The 20,577-nt window shown below is 37.8% G+C and overlaps 1 protein-coding gene across 1 annotated transcript in view; it reads right to left on the bottom strand.

Moving 5' to 3' along the window:
* The window catches only part of ITGA2 (integrin subunit alpha 2), a 108,808-nt gene that overhangs the window by 33,507 nt on the left and 54,724 nt on the right, over positions 1-20,577 (bottom strand). Inside the window, exons 5-15 of the mRNA XM_040262260.1 lie at positions 20,394-20,508; positions 20,112-20,239; positions 17,384-17,532; positions 12,524-12,674; positions 12,073-12,238; positions 9,388-9,464; positions 6,340-6,478; positions 5,323-5,468; positions 3,719-3,862; positions 1,773-1,976; positions 932-1,068 (exon numbers count right to left, since the gene is read on the bottom strand). Of these exons, the coding sequence (XP_040118194.1) occupies positions 932-1,068; positions 1,773-1,976; positions 3,719-3,862; positions 5,323-5,468; positions 6,340-6,478; positions 9,388-9,464; positions 12,073-12,238; positions 12,524-12,674; positions 17,384-17,532; positions 20,112-20,239; positions 20,394-20,508 (1,556 nt within the window). The remainder of the gene's footprint in view (positions 1-931; positions 1,069-1,772; positions 1,977-3,718; positions 3,863-5,322; positions 5,469-6,339; positions 6,479-9,387; positions 9,465-12,072; positions 12,239-12,523; positions 12,675-17,383; positions 17,533-20,111; positions 20,240-20,393; positions 20,509-20,577) is intronic.

Genomic DNA, 20,577 nt, shown 5'->3' with positions numbered 1-20,577 from the left:
CTCTGTGGCCTGGTTTCTAACATGGGCTGGTGGTTGGGGACCCCTGCACTAAGGAACTTCTCTGGTGGTCCAGTGGTTAAGGCTTCGTGCTTCCACTTCAAGGGGCACAGGTTCAATCCCTGGTGGAGAAACTAACAACCTGCCTGTCAGGCACTGAAAGAAAAATGATGCACGGAAAACAATGCATTTCATCCTTTAAAAGCACAGGTGAGATACTGTAAATAGTTTCATTGAACTCAGAGTGTGATTTACTCAATACCTCATTTCTTTCTGTTCTTCACATACTTGGACATTTAAAACATATTTTTCGACAGACATGAATGGATAACTGAACTATATTTTCTTAGAGACTCCCGACAGAATTCTGTTTCTTTCTGGTTCCATTCCTTCACCAGCCCAATATATTTATTTTTCGCCCTTACTCCTTGGCTCTTGAATCCCTTATTGTTCCCCCCTGCTCTTCAACTCCTCCTGAGGTCAATGAGAGGTCAGCTAAACCTAAATAATGGCTTCTTGTTTATGACTAATAATTGTAAAAGATACCTTTTAACCACAGGAGAAGTTGTACTTCACTTGTGTGGCCTTGGTATTCAGTATTTTTAGAGCATTCTCATGAGAATTCTTTTCTACAAGTTGAGGTAATAAAAAAATAATCAGAAATATCCTTAATACCATTTCTAGAGCTTTATCTTTTCAATACACTTTTCCTCCTCATTTTATAGAGAAGAGAGACTTGGTTCTAATGTTAAGCAAGCATTTTTTTTCCCACCAGGAAAAACATACTCCTTCCTCTCTGCAAACTATGACATACAAATGTCTGAGAGTGTTATATAATGCCTGTGACATTTTCAAAATACTAGCAAAGCAATCTGCTCTCCTTAGTAGGCAATGTGTTTGTTAACTAGTTTCTGTCTGGCTCTCAATGACTCACCAGAGCTGAACGACCTGTCCAAAGGCCCCCACGGACACATCGGTGATGGAATCCCCATTTAAATCTCCATAGCCATCCAGGGATCTCCCAAAGTACTGGAGGTGGCTACTAAAGGCTCTGTCGGACCCCAGGATTTTCTAAAAGAGCAAGTTTGAGATGAAATTATAGCTCGTGACAACTGAAACGGAAAAAAGGCAGCATCTACATTGCGCTGGTATATTCTTTCTACGGCCATTTCTCAGATTGTTTTATTCTCCACAGAACTCCATTGATTTTTCATAGCTCATCCGATCTGATTATTATTCTTGCAGCCACATTTTCATCAAAGAAAGCGGCATGACTCTCACATAAAATAACAAGCCAGCACAAAGCAGTGAGACATCAGTGAACCAGAGAAGGAGCTGATGCAGGTTTGGGTCCTGACTCCTCTCCTAGCTCATTTCATTCAGATCTTTACTCAAAAGCTGCTTCTGAGTGAGGCTTCCTTGGTCACTCACTCAAATATTTGATACCTCCTAGCCCTGAAAATTTATCCCCTAGTTTTTTTTAAGTTCCTTATCATTTCCTACTTTCTGGAATATTTTTCTTATCTTCTTTCCCTCTGTCTCCTTCACAAGAATGAAAGATCCATACAAAGCACAATTGTGACCGTCCTGTTCTTTACAGTATTCCCAGAGCCTAGACAGAGCTTGACACACAGTAGAGGTTCACTGAATATCTGATGAATAAGTGAATTAGGTTATAAAGTAAGAGGGATGGATTGGATGACCCACATGATACTCTGTAGCTCTAACACAGTAATACTCACATGTAAACATATCACCATAAAACTATGGATTACCTGAGAATACCTCAAGCGAATCATGCCCTCATGACCATTGTAGATGTACACAGCTCCAGAGTTCTGATTTTCCAAAGGTGAACCAACAATCACGTCATTAAAGCCATCCATGTTGATGTCTGAAAGAGCTGCAATTGCTGAACCAAATCGAGCATTTTCAAGACCCTTGGGCCCTTCCAGAAATTGGTGCCAATTCAAAATGCCCTTGCAAAGAGGGGAAAAGGGGACAATTAAAGCCAACCTTATATTAACAAATATATACTACTATATATTTATAGTAGTATAAATATAAAATAGATAACCAAGGACCTACTGTATGGCACAAAGAATTATATTCAATAGTTTTTAGTTAAAAAGGAAAAGAATAAAAAAAAAAATCTATCCATCTATCTACCTACCTATGTACAAATGAATCACTGTGCCATACTGAAAGTAAGGTCATAGGCTATCTGCTTATAAACCAAGGTGAAAAGAAGCAATTCTTTTCTGTAGGCTGCCTGTACAACCTACATAAGCGTGTCCATTTCTTTGTCTTTTTTCCCCTTAATATTAGGATCTTCACTCATCTGTTTCCAAAATTTTTTGATTTAAAAAATTTCTGGTAGAAGTCTACTAATCTCTTCAATAAAATTAAGGTAGAAACAAATAAAACACAATATCTTAATACAGTCCTTTACTTAAAAGCTATTGAACAACAGTGGCATAATTATAATGGTATAGGAAGTGAAAGATGAGATTGTTAATATTCCATTATATAAAACACTGAATATTTCTGCCAAAGAAAAGACATTTTCCTGTAAAAGATACAATTGTGGGCTTTTTCTTTTTTTGCAGATTTTGAAGTCAAGAATGGAAATATTTCATGACTTCATAAGAAAGCAATGCTCTTCAACCATGAAACTGAGTCTGTTTTTATTCTTTCTCCTCTATAATAATCTTATGAAAATTAATTTATTACTGACTGAGTTTGGTAAAATATTGAAAGATCATTTCACCTTTAGCAATTAATAATATTCAGAATATCTGACTAGCAAGAAACATTTAAGAAGTTGGGGATTTGTTACATTTTCAAACTAGTAGATATGCTCTTCCCTTATTAAATACTTAATTACACTTTATATGCTTCAAAATTGTTTTAATTGCTTCTGTTTAAGGGCTGTTATATTAATTTAAATAAATAAGCTAGGACAAAATATCACAACAGTTAAATATAACATTTACTACATGAATATCAGCTTCTCTCTTTCCATCCTTTCCTTATCTAGCCATCTAATTTTCTATGTTAATCTGTGCCTTTAACTTTGGTTTTCTTTTCAGGTTTCACTAAGTTCACTATAACTATGTGCATGGATTTAGTTCAGTCTATAAGTTGGTAAAACTAGGCTTTTCCATGTTAGAGTATGCTCAGTTCTATGTGTAAGAACTGGAATTTCCAAGATTTGGATATACACCTAAATGTTAAGCAATGGAATTTTCTGACAAACTAACGTAGAAAGCATACAGGAATATATGGCTGTTTCTAAAGTGCCCGGTACAATTTGTCCTTACAGTTGTAAAATGTCAACAAAGTAGCTTTGCCCTGTTATTCTTATATCTTTATAGCAATGAAGAATAATTGAATGAGATATTTGGGAAACACACAGATGTATATGCATGTGTGTGTATGTATTTCAAAAAACAACATGCATTTATAATGACTTTATTTGTAAAGAAAATATATATTCAAAGACCTCTTGTGGAAGATGGCAGGACACTATACATTAAGTTCTAGGTTATGCTTTTCAATGTGATTTTTGAAACTATAACAATGGTGACAACCTCAAAATGAAATATAAACCATACTTTTATTTAATAATAACATCTTTAATCTTCAAAAATGCAGATCTATTTTTATTTATCAATAATAAAGCAAATGAAATGAAATCAGTTTAATAATTTTTTTTTACCTTTGTGATAGTAAACAGGTAGACTCGTCCTTCCTCTTTCTTTAGGTCATTCATGTACATTGGCGCACCTACCAAGAGCACATCTGTGATAGTGTCCTTATTCACATCGACTGCACACAGCACACTCCCGAAATAGGAGCCAATCTGCAGGAATAAAGCATATCAACACTAGGATTCTTTTACTCCTAGTATTACACTAAACTTTTATTTACTCATTCAACAAGCAAAAATTGAGCATCTGTTGCCTGTAAGGTGCTAGGAACATAAAGAAAGATAACATCGCCCCTTCTCTCTGTTTGTGTCACAATCTAACACTTGCTTCTTAGCACTTAGGGTGCACAAAAATCACCAAAAAAGCACCTGTAAAATACAGATTCCCAAGAGCCATTTCCAGAGATTCTGATGCAATGTCTATAGGGCAATCAAGAAAACAGTATTTTAAATAAGCACTCCAGGTATTTCTGATGCTGGTGGGTAAAAGACCACACTTAAGAAACACTTAGTAGCTTTATGAGGTGTTGTAGACAAAGGTAGGCAGGGAAGAGGGAGGTTGAACAAATAACAGGGCTTCTGTGATAAAACATAATAGAAAGTGAAAGTGTTAGTCACCCAGTCGTGTCCAACCCCATAGACTGTAGCCCATCAGACTTGTCTGTCCATGGGATTCTCCAGGCAAGAATACTGGAGTGGGTTGCCATTCCCTTCTCCAGGGGATTTTCCTGACCCAAGGATCGAACCCAGGTCTCCCACATTACAGGAGGATTCTTTACCATCTGAGCCACCAGGGAAGACCATAAACTTTAAAATACTAAAGAGGAGGAAAATGTATGACCACAGTGGATTTGTGGTCAAGGAAGTCAAAGACGCAGATCTTCTTCCTCCAGGAAAATCCATAGAGACAGTGAACCAGATTTAATCCCAGAGAAGGGAAATCTGTGGGTCATCAGTTTCTCTGATTTAAGGAAGAGAATTTTCTGCTGGTCGTTGGAGTACAGTGATATGCAATTCAAATATGTGCTAAGCTCAGGAGTCAAAGCGACTTAGCAAGAAAATAGGACTCTATAGGCTAGCTTTTGTTCTCGTGGACCTTGACTGGGAGGCATCAATGGTCCTCACTACCAAACTGCCACACATCAGAAGAAAGTGACAGAGAAGAGAGCTGCTTTACTTTTAGAAATCTCAACCTTTTTGACATTTAGAAATGTCAGAGCCACAGGACACCTTTATAGGCAAAGATGTCATAGCTCAGTCTAAGGCTCTATTGCTCCCTATTGCTTCTTCTCCAGATCCTTGGTTCCTTGTTGGAACTTGCCTACAAAGCAGTAGTTAGGTGTCTGTCATCATTGGGCTTTAACGACAACTCATCCCCATGAAAGCTATGTAGCCTTAGAAAGGTAGTTAAACTCTCAGCAGCTAGCCAAAAGGGGATGGCAGATCTCAGTATTGTGAATATTTAAGGAATATTCAAGTAAACACAAATCACAGAGGCAGCTACAGGGTGGGCACTCAATAAATGTTAGTTTCCATTTCTACTAACTCCTCCCTTTCCACAAGCCCCGGTTGTCCATGAAATTAATTTCACCTGCTTAAACAATGGAATTTACCTGGTCACCTCTGTGAGACTGTATAACTGTGACATTGCCATTCTCATCAACACTGTATAGCACTATCTGACCAGTATAATTTGCTCGAGGAGCACCAGCAACAAAGTGGACACTGTTCCCAGTAGAAATTGAAGCCACAGAGTAACCTAGGAGAGAAGGGGTTACAGGGTAGGTACTGTTGAATATCTTGGCCAGATAAGCCTGTGAAGCTAGCAGAGATGATCAGAGGGCCCTTTTGTTAGTGTGACGCATAGCTGCTTGCGCTCCTGAGTATAACACGAAGGTCACATTCTCCTGCTTTTTTTAAGATGAACTGCTTGCACCCTTTGGCCAGAAACTCTGCCCTGTGGAGGTGGAACATGTCCCCATAAAGCTGACCCTAGATTGTGCCTTGTCCTCACCAGCTCCTTATGAACTCAAATATGAACAAATATTTGAGAATGAATAACTAAATGAATTTAAAGGTGGAACTTTGCACAGTGGGAAGAACATAGGCTTTGGAGTCAATCTCCGGTTCTAAGTTTGGACTTGCCACTTGTTAAGTTTTTTATCTTTGAGCAAGTAATTAAGCTCTTTGGAAAGGTAAAATGATAGTAGTACTCCCTTCAAAGGATAGTTGGAAGTATTTAAATATTATGTAGATAGAATAGCCAACTCAGGGACTGTTCCATAGGAGGTGCTCAAAATTGGTGACTATTACAAAAACAGAAACACTGGAGACTCCAAACTGATGTAAGACTACCACTTACGGTACTGACTTTTAGGTCCTATTTCTATTTTGGAGAAACACAGTCATGTCCCAGGAATAACAACTGCTGGAACAACCAGAAGAGATTAACGAGTCAAACATGCAGTGTTTCATTAAGTAGTTATGGGCTAAGGCCTGACTGGCAAAGAGGCAGCTGAAATATGTGTAATTAGATGACAGCTCAACTGTTTTGCTGAACTGATCTTGAAATCCAGCTAGCTTAAAGGAAGCAACTTAAATGTGCTAAGCCAAGTGCTGGTAGGTCTTACCTAAATATGAACTGTGATTTCTGTCTTGCAGAATTTGTTCAAACACTTGTTTAGAAAAGATCAGATGTCCATGAGGTGTCTTCTGGACCACAGTCCCACTCCAGTCATAAGCTCCTACTGCACCCAGCATCAGAATATTCTACAATAATTGAAAAGTGAGAAGCCTTAAAACACATCACCTGTAAGGCATAAGAGTGTCGGGTGGGCAAAACATCAAAACAAATGGTCTAAATTTAAAGAAAAAAAAAAACTAAGCAAGATGAAGCAAAATATACATGAATTGCTTGGAAAAGAGAGACAACGGGTCAAAATGGAATCACCTGTGCCAAGTCTACATCATCAAACCCAGACCATAACTAACCTAACTGCAACTTCAACCTCTCCCAGGAAGGTCGTCTTAAATGGTCACTTTGGAATTCCCTGGTCAGCACTAGTGAGGTAATCATGAGAGACCCCTTCTGTCCCCTATGTGAAGGTGACTGTGCCTGAAACAGTCTGACCATTTCCCCTTCTGTCCATAAAAGCCTTCCGTTTTCTACAGCTCCTTAGGGCACCTTTCTGTTTGCTTAATGAAATGCTACCCAATACATGAATCATTGTGGTGGTTTAATGGCTGAGTCATATATGTCTCTTATAGCCCCATGGACTGTGGCCTGCCAGGCTCCTTTGTCCATGGGATTCTCCAGGCAAGAATACCGGAGTGGGTTGCCATTTCCTTCTCCAGGGGATCTTCCCCACCCAAGGATCAAACCTAGGTCTCCAACATTGCAAGCAGATTCTTTACCAACTGAGTTACGAGTGAATCCCATGAATCATTGAATAAAGCCAATCAGATTCACTCAGCTGAATTTTGGTTTTTTAACAGATTGTATGTTGATATATCTCCAAATTGTTTTGATACATTTTGTGGTAAAGATAAATCTGTACCACAGTACAGGAGGGGCACATAGCCATCTTCCAATTTCCATGCAAAGGCGCCCATCTGCAAATGCTGAACAGTTGTAAGCCTTTAGAAAGGAGTCAGAAGGGAGCCTCTGGCCTAACATGTTCCTAAGAAGAGCTTGGGCTATGAGACATGCTCAAGAAACAGGAAGTGCTGCTGCCAGAGGAAGAGAGGTGGGCACTGTTCCCCCAGACCCATGTGGTAGCCCTCTTCTGACCTATCTTCAACTTCCTTCCTCTTTATTCTTTTAAACATTTTAGTTTATTTATTTTTTGGCTGTGCTGGGTCTTCATTGCAGTGTGTGGCCCTCGCTAGTTGTGGTGCACAAGCTTAGCTGCCCCGTGGCGTGTGTGGTCTTAGGTCCTCAACCAGAGATTGAACCCACATCCCTTGCATCGGAAGATGAATTCTTAACCACTGGACCACCAGAGAAGTCCCTTTCCTCTTTTTTTCTTAACTCCTTCTCAAACATTCCTCTCTCTCCTATCCCATTTATTTGAGAATGGCACAGCTACAGAAAGCAACTGAAGATATGATATTTCATCTATGGGAAGAAAAACAGCCATTGGTCAGCACCAGTGGGGAGGCCCAAAGAGGACAGGCTACTCAGGATTGGCTCAAAACCCAATCTGAATATTCAAAGCTATAAGCCATCGCAGGAAGCAGATGGTCAGGATGGGACTTATTTTTAAATTTTTTTAAAAATTAATTAATCAACCAATTAACTGATTAGTTAATTATTTTGTTTATTTTGGCTGTGTTAGGTCTAGTTGTGGCTAGATCTTTTGCTGCTGCACACAGACTCTCTAGTTGTGGCACTCGGGCTCTCTAGTTGTGATGGGTGAGCTTAGTTGCTCCAGGGCAAGTGAGATCTTAGTTCCCTGATCAGGGAGTAAACTCATGTCCTCTGGACCACCAGGGAAGTCCTTATTTACAAGTTTTTGATCTTAGAAAATATCAGAGATACAATCTTGCAGTTTTGCTGTTATTGTTTAAAATTTATTTTCTTGAAGTATAGTTAATTTACAACATCATATTAATTTCTGCTATACAGAAAAGTGATCTCATTATATAGACATTATTTTCCATATTCTTCTCCATTATCATTTTCAAGGTATGATTTTGGGATGAAAAATACAAAGCCATTAAAAAAAATAGAGAAATAATGTGTCCCATTCTGAAGATAAGAGACCATGAAATTATGTGAATGATTGTCATAAATCCTGGACTCTGAAATCTGGGTGCAGGAAGGAGCTTCAGGGTCTATACAAAATTTCAGGAAATTGTATGGAAAATTGTTTATGTGGGTTCACTGACATTTTTTCTGAAGGAAAGACCTATAACTTTTAGGAGCATCTCTTAATGCTTGACAATCCAGAGAATGTTAGCACCTTTTATTCTACAAAAAAAACCCTGATCCTTGGCCTTTATTCAGCCAGTCAAATCCTGTTCCCTGAGTATTTCCCAGGGTCACCTGTCTTTTTGCCTCGTTTACTACTGTTGCACTCATATCCTGAGTAGGATTAGAATCAGAGACCTGTGAGATGGATGTCTCTGAGAAAGAATGGACTTCCCTGAGCTAAGATGTCCCATCGCACTCTTTCCCTAACTCCTTACTTTTTCAACTATTTTTCTGTCTCTGCTGTTAAAAATGGCAAAACCAATACAGAATTGTAAAGTAAAATAAAAAATAAATTAAAAAAAAAACAGATATTCAAATAACTCAGAATTCAACCATGACAGTGATGATAAGAGTTTGTATTTTAAACAAACTTTTCCAGCAGTTGATTGATATAAAGAAAATTCCTGCAGTAATAATACCTTGAGTTAATATACTGCCTGTCCCCTGGAGCACTCAAAGGCTTTCTTGTATATTATCATTTTTTCCATTTAAAAAATCCCTGTAAAACAGGGGAGGGAAGGCCTTATTAACCTCTGTTTTTTAGAATGATAAACCAGCAGCACAAAGAAACTAAACGACCGTGACTAGGAGTGAGAACTGCTGATCACTAGATGGCTGTTTTTCCTATTTCAGGACAAGGCTACTGGGTCCAGAAGAGTCAAGGCAAATGACAGCATGACTGGAAGTTATCTGACATACACACATTTTGAGGAGAGTATTCCGCGCTGATTCCCACTTGTGACATTTCCAGTTGGAAGTTGTCTCCTCCTTGAACTGTACCTGGGAAATAGCAGTTTCAAAAATTATATCACTGTTACCGATTTTAAATCAAATTTTCAAACACATGTGCCTACACACACACACACACAGACACACAGACACACAGACACACAGACACACACACACAGACACACACACACACACACACACACACACAGACACACACACACAGACACACACACACAGACACACACACACAGACACACACACACACAGACACACACACACAGACACACACACACACAGACACACACACACACAGACACACACACACAGACACACACAGACACACACACACACAGACACACACACACACAGACACACACACACACACAGACACAGACACACAGACACACACACACACAGACACACACACACAGACACACACACACACACACACACACAGACACACACACACACACACACACACACACACAGACACACACACACACACACACACACACACACACACACACAGACACACACACACACACAGACACACACACACAGACACGCACACACACAGACACGCACACACACAGACACGCACACACACAGACACACACACAGACACACACACACAGACACACACACACAGACACACACACACACAGACACACACACACACAGACACACACACACAGACACACACACACACAGACACACAGACACACAGACACAGACACACACACACACACAAACACACACACACACACGGTTCTTATGTCCACTCAAAAATACAGAGCTGGGAGGGAGGAACCTCTAGGGAAGTGTTCTAACAGATGCAGAAATCCACAATGCTTCCCAGGTAGTCTGATGTTGGCATTAATCTTGATTGTGCATTAATGTATGTATTGGTATACTATGAAATTCCTGATATCAAGAAACACTCAAAATAGGGGATGAGGTAAGATGAAAACTGACATTATCTTTTCTTTTTAAAAATGATTGTTACTTGCTAAAGACCTAACTGAATTTTTAGCTTTTAAATATTGGTACTAATAAATGCACATATATCTCAGATATAGTTGGAGGAGCCAGGCAATTGATCTGTGGTGAAGACTGTGTTGAGAGATATTTGGATTTGGCTTCAGGAACCAGGATTCAAGATTGAGTAGGAATTTTGCCAGTTTGGAAGTCTGGTCCAAGTTCTACATATGTGCTTACCTCTGACACTAGCACCGTAAGACTCATTTAGAACTCTTTCCATATAGAGCAGCCAAAGTGGTTACATTTCACTAATCTTCACAAAAAGAAAAGTTTGCAGACTGTCACATTAATGTAGTGAAGAATAAAAATGTTTGGATAGATGCTTCCAATGGATAATCAGGAGAAAAAGATTTGACTATAGGGATTAATACTTAATCTATCAGGAGATAAAGATTTGTCTATAAGGATTAATACTTAATCTATGCAATCCCTTTGATCAGAGCAAGTGTTCAATAAAATATTCACTTCATTGCTGAGAGTTATTTGGGTTAACCATCAGGAACTAGGATTTGGGTCACATGGGACTTCTTACCAACTGGGAATTGTTTTCCAGTCCTCCTTACAGTGAGGTCTTAAACATATGATATTTCTACAGTGACTAGACCTCCCAAGCCACAGAAGTAAATTATTATATATCTGGTAAATGTTTCCTCAAAATCTGAACAATTAAAAATCTTCACTGTATTTTTCTAACCTAAAAAGTATACATATTTACTGCAAACAAATTTTAAGAATTTCAATGTAAATTATGGAAGCAGTATAAAAAGGTAAAACTATTTATGATTATAATAGACAGTACTACATTGCTGCTCCCAAAGGTTATACAATTTATAATCTTATCAATAGTGTATGAGCTTCCGTGCTTCCCCATAATCTCCTCAAGATTAAACATTACTAATCTTTGTTGTCTTTTAGGCACAAAGAAACATTGATTTAATTTAAATTTTAAAATAATTACTAAAATTGGGAATGTTTTCTTTTGTTTATTGACCATCTTTTATAAGCTATGTAGTCATCATTCTTTATTTTTCTTATTGATGCTACTTATGAGTTCTCTTTGAATAAGGTATATGTGAAGTGAAAGTTGCTCAGTTGTGTCTGACTCTTTGCGACCTCATGGACTATACAGTCCATGGAATCCTCCAGGCCCGAATAATGGAGTAGCTTTTCCCTTCTCCAAGGGATTGAACCCAGGTCTCTCATATTGCAGGCAGATTCTTTACCAGCTGAGCCACAAGGGAAGCCAATTAATTAAAAGAGTGTTTGGTAATAAAGAATTTTTTAAGGTTTTTAAGAACATGTTACTTTTTTATTTTTAAAATTTTTATTGGAGTATAGTTGATTATAATGTCATGTTAGTTTCTGCTGTACAGCAAGTGATTTAATTATACATATATGTACTCTTTTGTAGATTCTTTTCCCATATAGGCCATTACAGAGTATTGAGTCGAGTTCCCTGTGCTATACAGTAGGTCTTTATTGTCTATTTTATAGACAGTAGTGTGTATATGTTAGTCCCAATCCCCCAATTTATCCCTTCTGTTCCCCTTATATGCTGGTAAGTTTGCATCCTTGAAAAAAGTTTTTGAAAGAAAATTCTGAGAAGGAGTTCTTTTACCTTCAATGCTGAAAATTTGTTCTCCTATTGTCCCAGCCTTTTCTAGTAGATCTGCTTCATCAGAGACATTGAAAAAGTATCTTTCTGTTGGAATACTGGCAATAGCTTTAATTTCTTTTATTAAATTTTTAGTATCCAGGGCATTTCTGTTTAAGTACCCAAGAACCTTGAAAACAGAGGAAGAGAGGAGAGGGCTATCAGTGCTGTAGTTTAATTTTCCTGTTAATATTTTCTAGACTATTTTTTAACACAATAGGCCTTTTGGAGAGGTAAAATAAGCAACACTTCCATATCCTTTTGGTTGTCATGACTGAAAATCAGCAAGATGCTGAGGCAGAGTAAAAATATTCTTTTATATGAAGCTAGGAACCGGCAATAAGAAAGTATAGTCTTAAAGGAATATTTCCCTATGAACTGAAAAACCAGTTAAAAAAAAAAAAAAGCCACTTACTGCTATGCCAAACCTCAGTATATTGTCTTTGTTACATTGATCAATCACAGCTTTCAACTTTGAACCATCATGGGATTCACCATCAGTTACAATCACCATAACTTTGGTAGCACCTGGTCGTCCACCAGCAGCTCTTGAATAAGCGGTATCTCTGTGGCAGATAAAATAAAAACTCACTATCAATGGATAAAGTTAATACATGGACCTCTGGTTAGAAAAGTAACTATGAAACTGACCTCTTTGAATATAACCTATTGCGACTTAGAATTGCTCTATCAGTTCTGGTGACATTTTAACTATATTATACTTGTAGTTTGTAGAGACACATACAAGAATGTAAATCTCACTTGGCATTAAAAATAGCTCCCATGGTATTCATAGTGTGTGGGTATGTGTATTCACATCAGGAATCCTTAGAATTATCCTCTGCTAAGAAAATTAAACTCCTCAACAGAGCAAAGATAATTCATTTTGTCATAAATTTTACTCATTGGATCTGCATTTTTCCAATAACAAATGGCTTTTTTTTAAGTAATAAATATATATGGTAAAAGAAATCTAAAGCATTTGGAAAGCTATAAAACAAAAAGTTAACATCAAGCCACTATTTCAAAGCCACTACTGACAAGGTAATCACTATTATCAGTTTGTTTCCTTCTAGAAAATGTTGCATATAGAGAAATATATGCAAAATTTACTCCTTAAACTTTTATGTGGGGACATAGTCTATACAGTGGTTTTTCATTTTGATGGAGATCTTTCCATACCAGCACATATAGAACTCTTTTTGTGTTTAATTTTATTTCTAAATTTTCATTTAAAAAATACTCATTTTATATAATTTTAGAGGTAAATTTCCATTTACAGTTATAAAATATTGACTATATTCTCCTTGTATTACATCCTTGAGCCTGTCTTTTACCCAATAATTTGTGCCTCCCATGCCCCTACCTTTGTATTGCACCCCAACCACCCCACTAGTAATCACTAGTTTAGAACTTTCCTTTTTTAATGGCTACGTAATATTTCATTGTTTTGAGGAACCATAGTTTATTTAACCAACTCCCCATTATTATGCATTTAGGCCATTTTGGGGTTTACAAATAATGCTATAATGAATATCCCTGAGTATATATCTTGGCATACTTTTTCAAATGCATCAGTAGTATAAACCTGTGGCACTGAAATTATTTGGACAAAGGATTTACACATTTCAAGTTTTGATAAATATAGTACTAAACTGTTCTTCAAACTTCTTCCAATTTATATTGCTATCAGTGTACAAGAATGCAATTTTCTCCATCTCCTTTCCTTAACAATGAGGACTATTAATACTTTTTAATCTGGGATACTCATAAGTAAAAAATAATATATTATTGTTGTTTTATTATATACTTTTTAACTATAAAGAATGATGAGTATTTTTATGTTTATTAGCCATTTATATTTCTTTCTTCATCTAACTCTTGATTTTTCTTTACATTTGCTCATTTTTGTCTTTCATCATTTTCCTGATCAGTAAAATTTCTGTTAATAAAGAAAATTATCCTTTGTCATATATATTGTAAATAATTTTTTCAGTTCATTAATCATTTTTAAAATTTTAGTGACATTGATACTGTGTGGAAATTTTATATTTTTGTATAATCAAATCTGTTACTTTTTGTGTCTGTGTCATTTATACTTGACATGTCATTTTAAAAGGGCCTTATCTCTAAGACTTTTATTTTTCATCAGCCAAGTTTTCTCATAGTCCTTTAGTTGTTTCATTTTCTTAGATTTAAACTGAAATTTGTTTTGATTCAACGAGCAGGGATTCAGCTTTTGGTTAGCCAGGTGTCCAACAACTTTTTCCCTGTCTATTGAATTCTCTTGTTGCACATTCTTTCTGGTGTCATCATATAAGTTTACCACCACCACTTACATGATGACAATTTATAATCTATATTGTCTTCCATTCATCCCTCCCATCTTCAAGTTTGTGTATTCAATGCATCAAATATTTTCACCTGAAAGTGTACAGAGTTCTTTAATTGAACATGTTTAAAACTGAGAATATCATTTTATTTCCTAAAGATTTTCTGTGTTCTATATAGCAGAATATAGAAATATTTAAAAATAGTTCCTATTTCTCAACCAGAGAAATTTGAATTCTTATACTCACATCAAATAATTTTTTATACTCTTTATGACATACAGTAGAGCTCATGTCAGATTATAAATTTGCTGAGAGTAGAAACTATGGCTCATTTAGTCTTGATGACCTGTGTGTGTGTGTTAAGCTGCTTTGGCCAAGTCTGACTCTTTGCAACGCTATGGAATGTAGCCTGTCCATGGGGCTCCTCTGTCCATGGGATTCTCTAGGCAAGAATACTAGAGTGGGTTGCCATTCCCTTCTCCAGAGGATCTTTCCGACCCAAGGATTGAACCCAGGTCTCTATATCTCCTGCATGGGCAGGTGGGTTCTTTACCACTAGCGTCACCTGGGAAGCCCATGATTATCTGTAGGGCTTGGAACAGTAAATTGTAACTTTAGGCACCAAATCAAATAAGATCAACAGAAAATAGAAACATTCACTGAAGGAGTATCAGAATTCTATTTGATGTTGTAAAGAAACAGATCAAGAGAGAGAAAGAAGAAGAAGAAAGAGAAAAAGAATTAGATGTAATTAAATTCTGGAATGAATGAGTAAAAAGTTACGTGCTTCTCACAATGGAAAGACTCCTGTTAGCTTGGAAAATAATGGTGAGAGAGGGATGACAGGGAGAAAAACAAAGCTGTGAAAAGATCGTAAAAGCCATATGAGTCCCATTTTCTCAGAAAGTGCCTATTCTCTCCCTAAGAAGGAAGCTTGCCAGGCCCCTAGGCTCTTTCCAGGGAAAAATGCCACACCCACATTCCCTTCTAAAAATAAAGGCTCTTTACTGTTTCTAACTCTTAGGAGGCCATTTTTCTACGTCATCTTAGTCCTCCCCTCAGCCTGCTTCACTGAACCAGGAAGGGTACTTCGCATAATAGCTATTGGCCAGCAGCCAATGAGATAGCTTGTCTCCAAAGCAAAACTTAATAGGGACATAAATTAACCAAACCAATCATATCTTCTCTTGTAGGGAATCTACTCTTGAGACATATAGGGAGAGTCAGCAGTTGACAGCAGCAGCAACTAGAACCTAGAATATACTGAAGAAAGAAAGGACAGGTATTATAGGAAATTCAGAAATAGAAAGGACAGGATGTGGTGACTGGCCAGATTATGTGACCTAAAGAGGAGCAGAAAGAATAAAATAAACCATTAAGTTTACAGTCTGAATAACGAGGAGGAAAGGTGGACAATGAATCAAAATGGCAGAATCACGAGGAGGGAAAGAGAAAAGCACAGGGCCAGTTTAGGATGTACTCAGTTTGACAAGTGAGCCAACACTCCAAATAAAGACACTCGGCATCAGCTGGACACTAGTGTGAATTCTGAGAGAGAGGTCAGGGCTGATGACATAGCCGTGGGGTAAGACAGGCAGGGCTGATGGCTCATGTAACCACAAGAGTGGATACAACACCTAAGAAAAAAAAGAGCTATGAAAGAAGGACTCTGTTCAGTGAAGAAAAACTAGGAAAAGAAGCCAATGAAGAGGCAAACTTGTTGACCCAAGTTGGCAGGTTTTCTAGAAGTGCGTGGTGTCAAGGCATCTGGGGTAGAGATAACACTGTATGCTCATTACTGTCAAATGGTAAGGGAAGCTAGAGGGGGTGAGGCTCGAGGCAAAACTGCGTTTACCTGGTGGCAGAGCCAGATGTTTCAAGGATATGAACAAAGGAACACAGATACTTCTTTTAAGGAATTATAGCAGTGGAAGGAAGGCACAACCAGAGGGAAAAGGGCAAAAAGTAGGTTTAAAGGAAGATGAACTTACTGTTCCCATTTATATTTTTTAAACAACATGAGAATGTTTAGCACTTTTTTTGGTAAAGGTATCTGATCAAATCAGAGTGAAGATGAAGGTCAGCAGTGCTAAGAAAATAGAGACACTGAGCCAAGAATTAGGAGAGTGTTATATAGTTATGAAATTGCCCCAGATAGTAGTAAGCAGAATGAATCCTTCAATTCAGACTCCTATGTCATTAACACTTAAGATTCTATGGCCCTTCTTAACTTGGCTGAAGTATCCCACTAGCTCAAGTTGTTTGTGGTCTTAATAAATAGTAACAAATAACTGCAGATTGCTCCATGTCCAGCTTAACCCAAGGTTTTTTAATTTCATTTTATTTACTTCATATAAAATATTAAAAAAATCTTATAAAAGTCACAGAAATCAAAGATTTGAAAGTTTTATTTCCTTCTGCCTTCTCAAAGTGTTCAAGTAAAAGAATGTTCAGACTTGTCTACTCTACTAGTTCTGATTTAAGTATGCTGCTGCTAAGTCGCTTCAGTCGTGTCCGACTCTGTGCGACCCCATAGACGGCAGCCCACCAGGCTCCTCCATCTCTGGGATTCTCCAGGCAAGAACACTGGAGTGGGTTGCCATTTCCTTCTCCAGTGCAGGAAAGTGAAAAGTAGGTACCACATATTTGGGTTTCCCACGTGGTGCAGTAGTAAAGAATCCGCCTGCCAATGCAAGAGACATGGGTTCAGTCCCTGGATTGGGAAGATACACTGGAGGAGGAAATGGCAACCCACTCCAGTATTCTTGCCTGGAGAATCCCATGGACAGAGGAGCCTGGCAGGCTCCATTCCACGAGGTTGCAAAGAGTTGGACAGGACTGAGCAATTGAGCACACACGCACGATATATTTTTCTTTGTCTTTTCTTACTTATGAGCACTTCTATTTTATCAACATATTGACCTACTAGCATCATAACTTACCTTGCATACTGAATTGCTTTGAAGGTATTTGTAAGGTCTCCACCATATTGGAATGTCTGCAATGTTGCTTTAATCATTTCATTTTTGGATTTAAAAGTATTCAGATTAAACACAACTCTTGGATTATTGGCATATTGAATTAACCCCATCTTAAAGAGAAAAGAAGTTTATTACAGGCTTGTCATTGTTATAAATCATTCCTATGTAACCAATATAATAAAAATCAGAAGTGCATTTATACATGGGCTGATAGCTTAAGGGAATCATTTCCAAATTTTTTCTTAAGAATAGTTATTTTTCATCCAATAGGATAACTTCCCTGTCAGAGGCTATCAGTGTACAGAAGTGGGACTTATTGACAAGCATGATAATGTGCCATTTATGTGCCATATGGTTCTCGAGAATAATAGCTGCAGCTTTTAAAGCACTGCCATATGGATGAATAGTAGAATAAAGTTCATAACAGGAAGATTTAAATAGATTTTCTAGTTACAAAAGGATATATACATGTTAACCATTACAAGCAATCATGAATGGAACATAACATCTCATCAACTAAGGATAATTATCTAATAAACAAGGAAGTATAGTTGAATTCTAGGAAAAGTGACTGCTAATCAATGCAGTCAGTATAAATGTTTTCACTGCGCTGGATTTCCTCTCATCACAGACATTAGAGAGGAAGCTGCTATATGTGTGTTTGGGACAGGACACTTCTGGTCTTCAAGGAAAATGCCACTGGAGAGTCTTATCTGGGAGAGCTGAGAGGGGTAGGACCACTTCTGAACAAGACATTTGAGCACATACCCTAATCCTTTAGATCAAGGAGGTCAAACACTTTGGTTAATATCCTTGTACTCAGCACTGAGATCACTCCCTATGCCTAGGATTTGGGGTTTCCAGAATGGGAAGTGGTTATAAGAAAATCAGTGGTAAAAGAGTCGCTGAAATAGAGGCCAGTGTGTAAGGAAGGTGGATAGCGAAAGGATTTCTGAGATCAATCAGCTGCTTTTGCCAGGAAGGCCTGGGAAAATGACAAAAAAAAACCCCATGATATTGTTGAACTCCTCTCTTCAAGGTAAGATGTAAGACTTGCGAGAGAGGAAAGGACCAAAAATAACTAAGAATCTCAAAATCTAAGCTGAGAGGAAGAGAGTGGTGACCCCCTGATACAGCCCACAACTTCTGTGTGTGAGGGAGGAAGGTGGAAAAGAAGATGTGGTAGATTAGGGCTTACAGAAAGGTCACATTTAGGTTGGAAGAAGATGCTGAGTAAAACCACCTTCAGAGATGAAGGGGATGCACTAGGGTTGCGAGATAGAAGAGGAAGGTCAGGAATTCCACGTGGAAACTACTGGACACAGTAAATCACGTTACAGGGGTAATTCATTTAGAAACAGAAAATAAACAGATACAGATGAAAACTTCTCTTATGAGGGGCTTTACCAGTGATGTTCTCTAGAAACCAGTATGATACTTAGTCTTATTTAACAGAATTTTCAGTGAAAGCCCACAGAGAAACCTTCAAAGTTTTAACGAATATTAATATCCTCTTGGTATTGAAAAGCAATGTTAATGGGGAAAACATGCAATGGTATTTTACAATACTGTATAGAGATGCAGAAAGGCAAATTTCAATACAGAGAACTGCAAAGCATTTAGGGAAAAGTGTTCCAATAACTGTTGGGCCTTGGAGCATCAGATGCAACACTGGAACTGGTAACTCTGTGAACTGGTTCCTGTTGATATCGGTTCAATGTTTTCCTACAGCCAGGATGACCCAGAAAATGGTAGAGCCAACAAGAAAGAAAGAAAAAACCCAAAACTTTAAAAATGCTATTCAGTGTTATAAAAGCAGGACCTTTCTGCTCCTTAATTTTGGTTGCCTACCACAGGAAGAAAGAAAACCAAAGACTCTTTAAAACATAAAGTTACACAAAACTATTGAAAGGACTATTGTAAAAAATGGAAGTTTAGCCTAGACTATGATACTGGAGTAAAAGTCACTCAGTCATGTCCGACTCTTTGCAACCCCATGGACTATAGAGTCCATGGAATTCTCTAGGCCAGAATACTGGAGTGGATAGCCTTTCCTTTCTCCAGGGGATCTTCCCAATCCTGGGACTGAACCCAGATCTCCCACATTGCAGGCAGACTCTTTACCAGCTGAACCACAAGGGAAGCCCAAGAATACTGGAGTGGGTAGCCTATCCCTTCTCCAGAGGAACTTCCCATCCCAGGAATTGAAAGGGGGTCCTCCTGCGTTGCAGGCAGATTCTTTGCCAACTGAGCTATGGCAGAAATATGCTGTCTATGAACTTATTTATAAAAATCCTAGAATTCAAAGATAATTTTTTCACCAGTAAAAAGAGAAAGTTATCATTATTAGTCCAAGTGTGTGTAAAAAAAATACATAATGGATTTTTAAATGTATTGATTAGTGCATGAGTTAATGGAAGAAAAACTTAGCAACGAAAGATAATTAAGATGCTATATCACATATCCGATGCCTATGTCAGAAATAGGAACCCATGCTTAAAAGACCAGCATTAGGCAAAGTTACGATAGAATAACTCAACGTAGCACAAATTTCAATCAACTTTCAAGATTACCATTAAATGCCTTTAATATGGGGATTGGACAAATGCAAAGATGAAGACCTCATCTCTAGTAATATTTTCTCAGAAAGAAAGCTGTGGGTTAGGGTCTATATAAAGCATGTCCATACCTGTGTCTTTCTGGGGCCTATATCTAGGCCTTGTACAAATTTTTCCAAAAAGTTCTTTACTGCATCCCAGGGATAAATACTGTTTGATTCATCACATACAACCACAACATCTATGAAGGAAGGGCAGGCTACATAGAAAATGACAAAAGAAACATATTTCCATAGGTAAGACAAAAGTCACATTCACATGAAAATGAGACAGAGTAAAAGAGAATGGCACTTGCTGATACAATTTTTCCCGTCTTTTAAAGTAAGGCATTGCTTGGCACATTCATAACTTACTCTGAACTGCAGGTGCAAAGCTGGTCCGCAACTGAAAATCGGGACTGACATCAGAGCAAACTCCGGTTGTGTAATACTGACTTCCGCACTGATGTGCCCACAGGGGACCACAGGTCTTAAAAAAATGAGAACAGTGACAAAACACGTAGAAAATGTTAACCTTCCACTTTGCCATTTGTGAAGC

This window comes from Oryx dammah, unplaced genomic scaffold, assembly GCF_014754425.2.
Source record: "Oryx dammah isolate SB20612 unplaced genomic scaffold, SCBI_Odam_1.1 HiC_scaffold_20, whole genome shotgun sequence".
In the NCBI taxonomy this organism is placed as follows: Eukaryota; Metazoa; Chordata; class Mammalia; order Artiodactyla; family Bovidae; genus Oryx; species Oryx dammah.
This window is presented reverse-complemented; position numbering and strand designations above follow the sequence as displayed.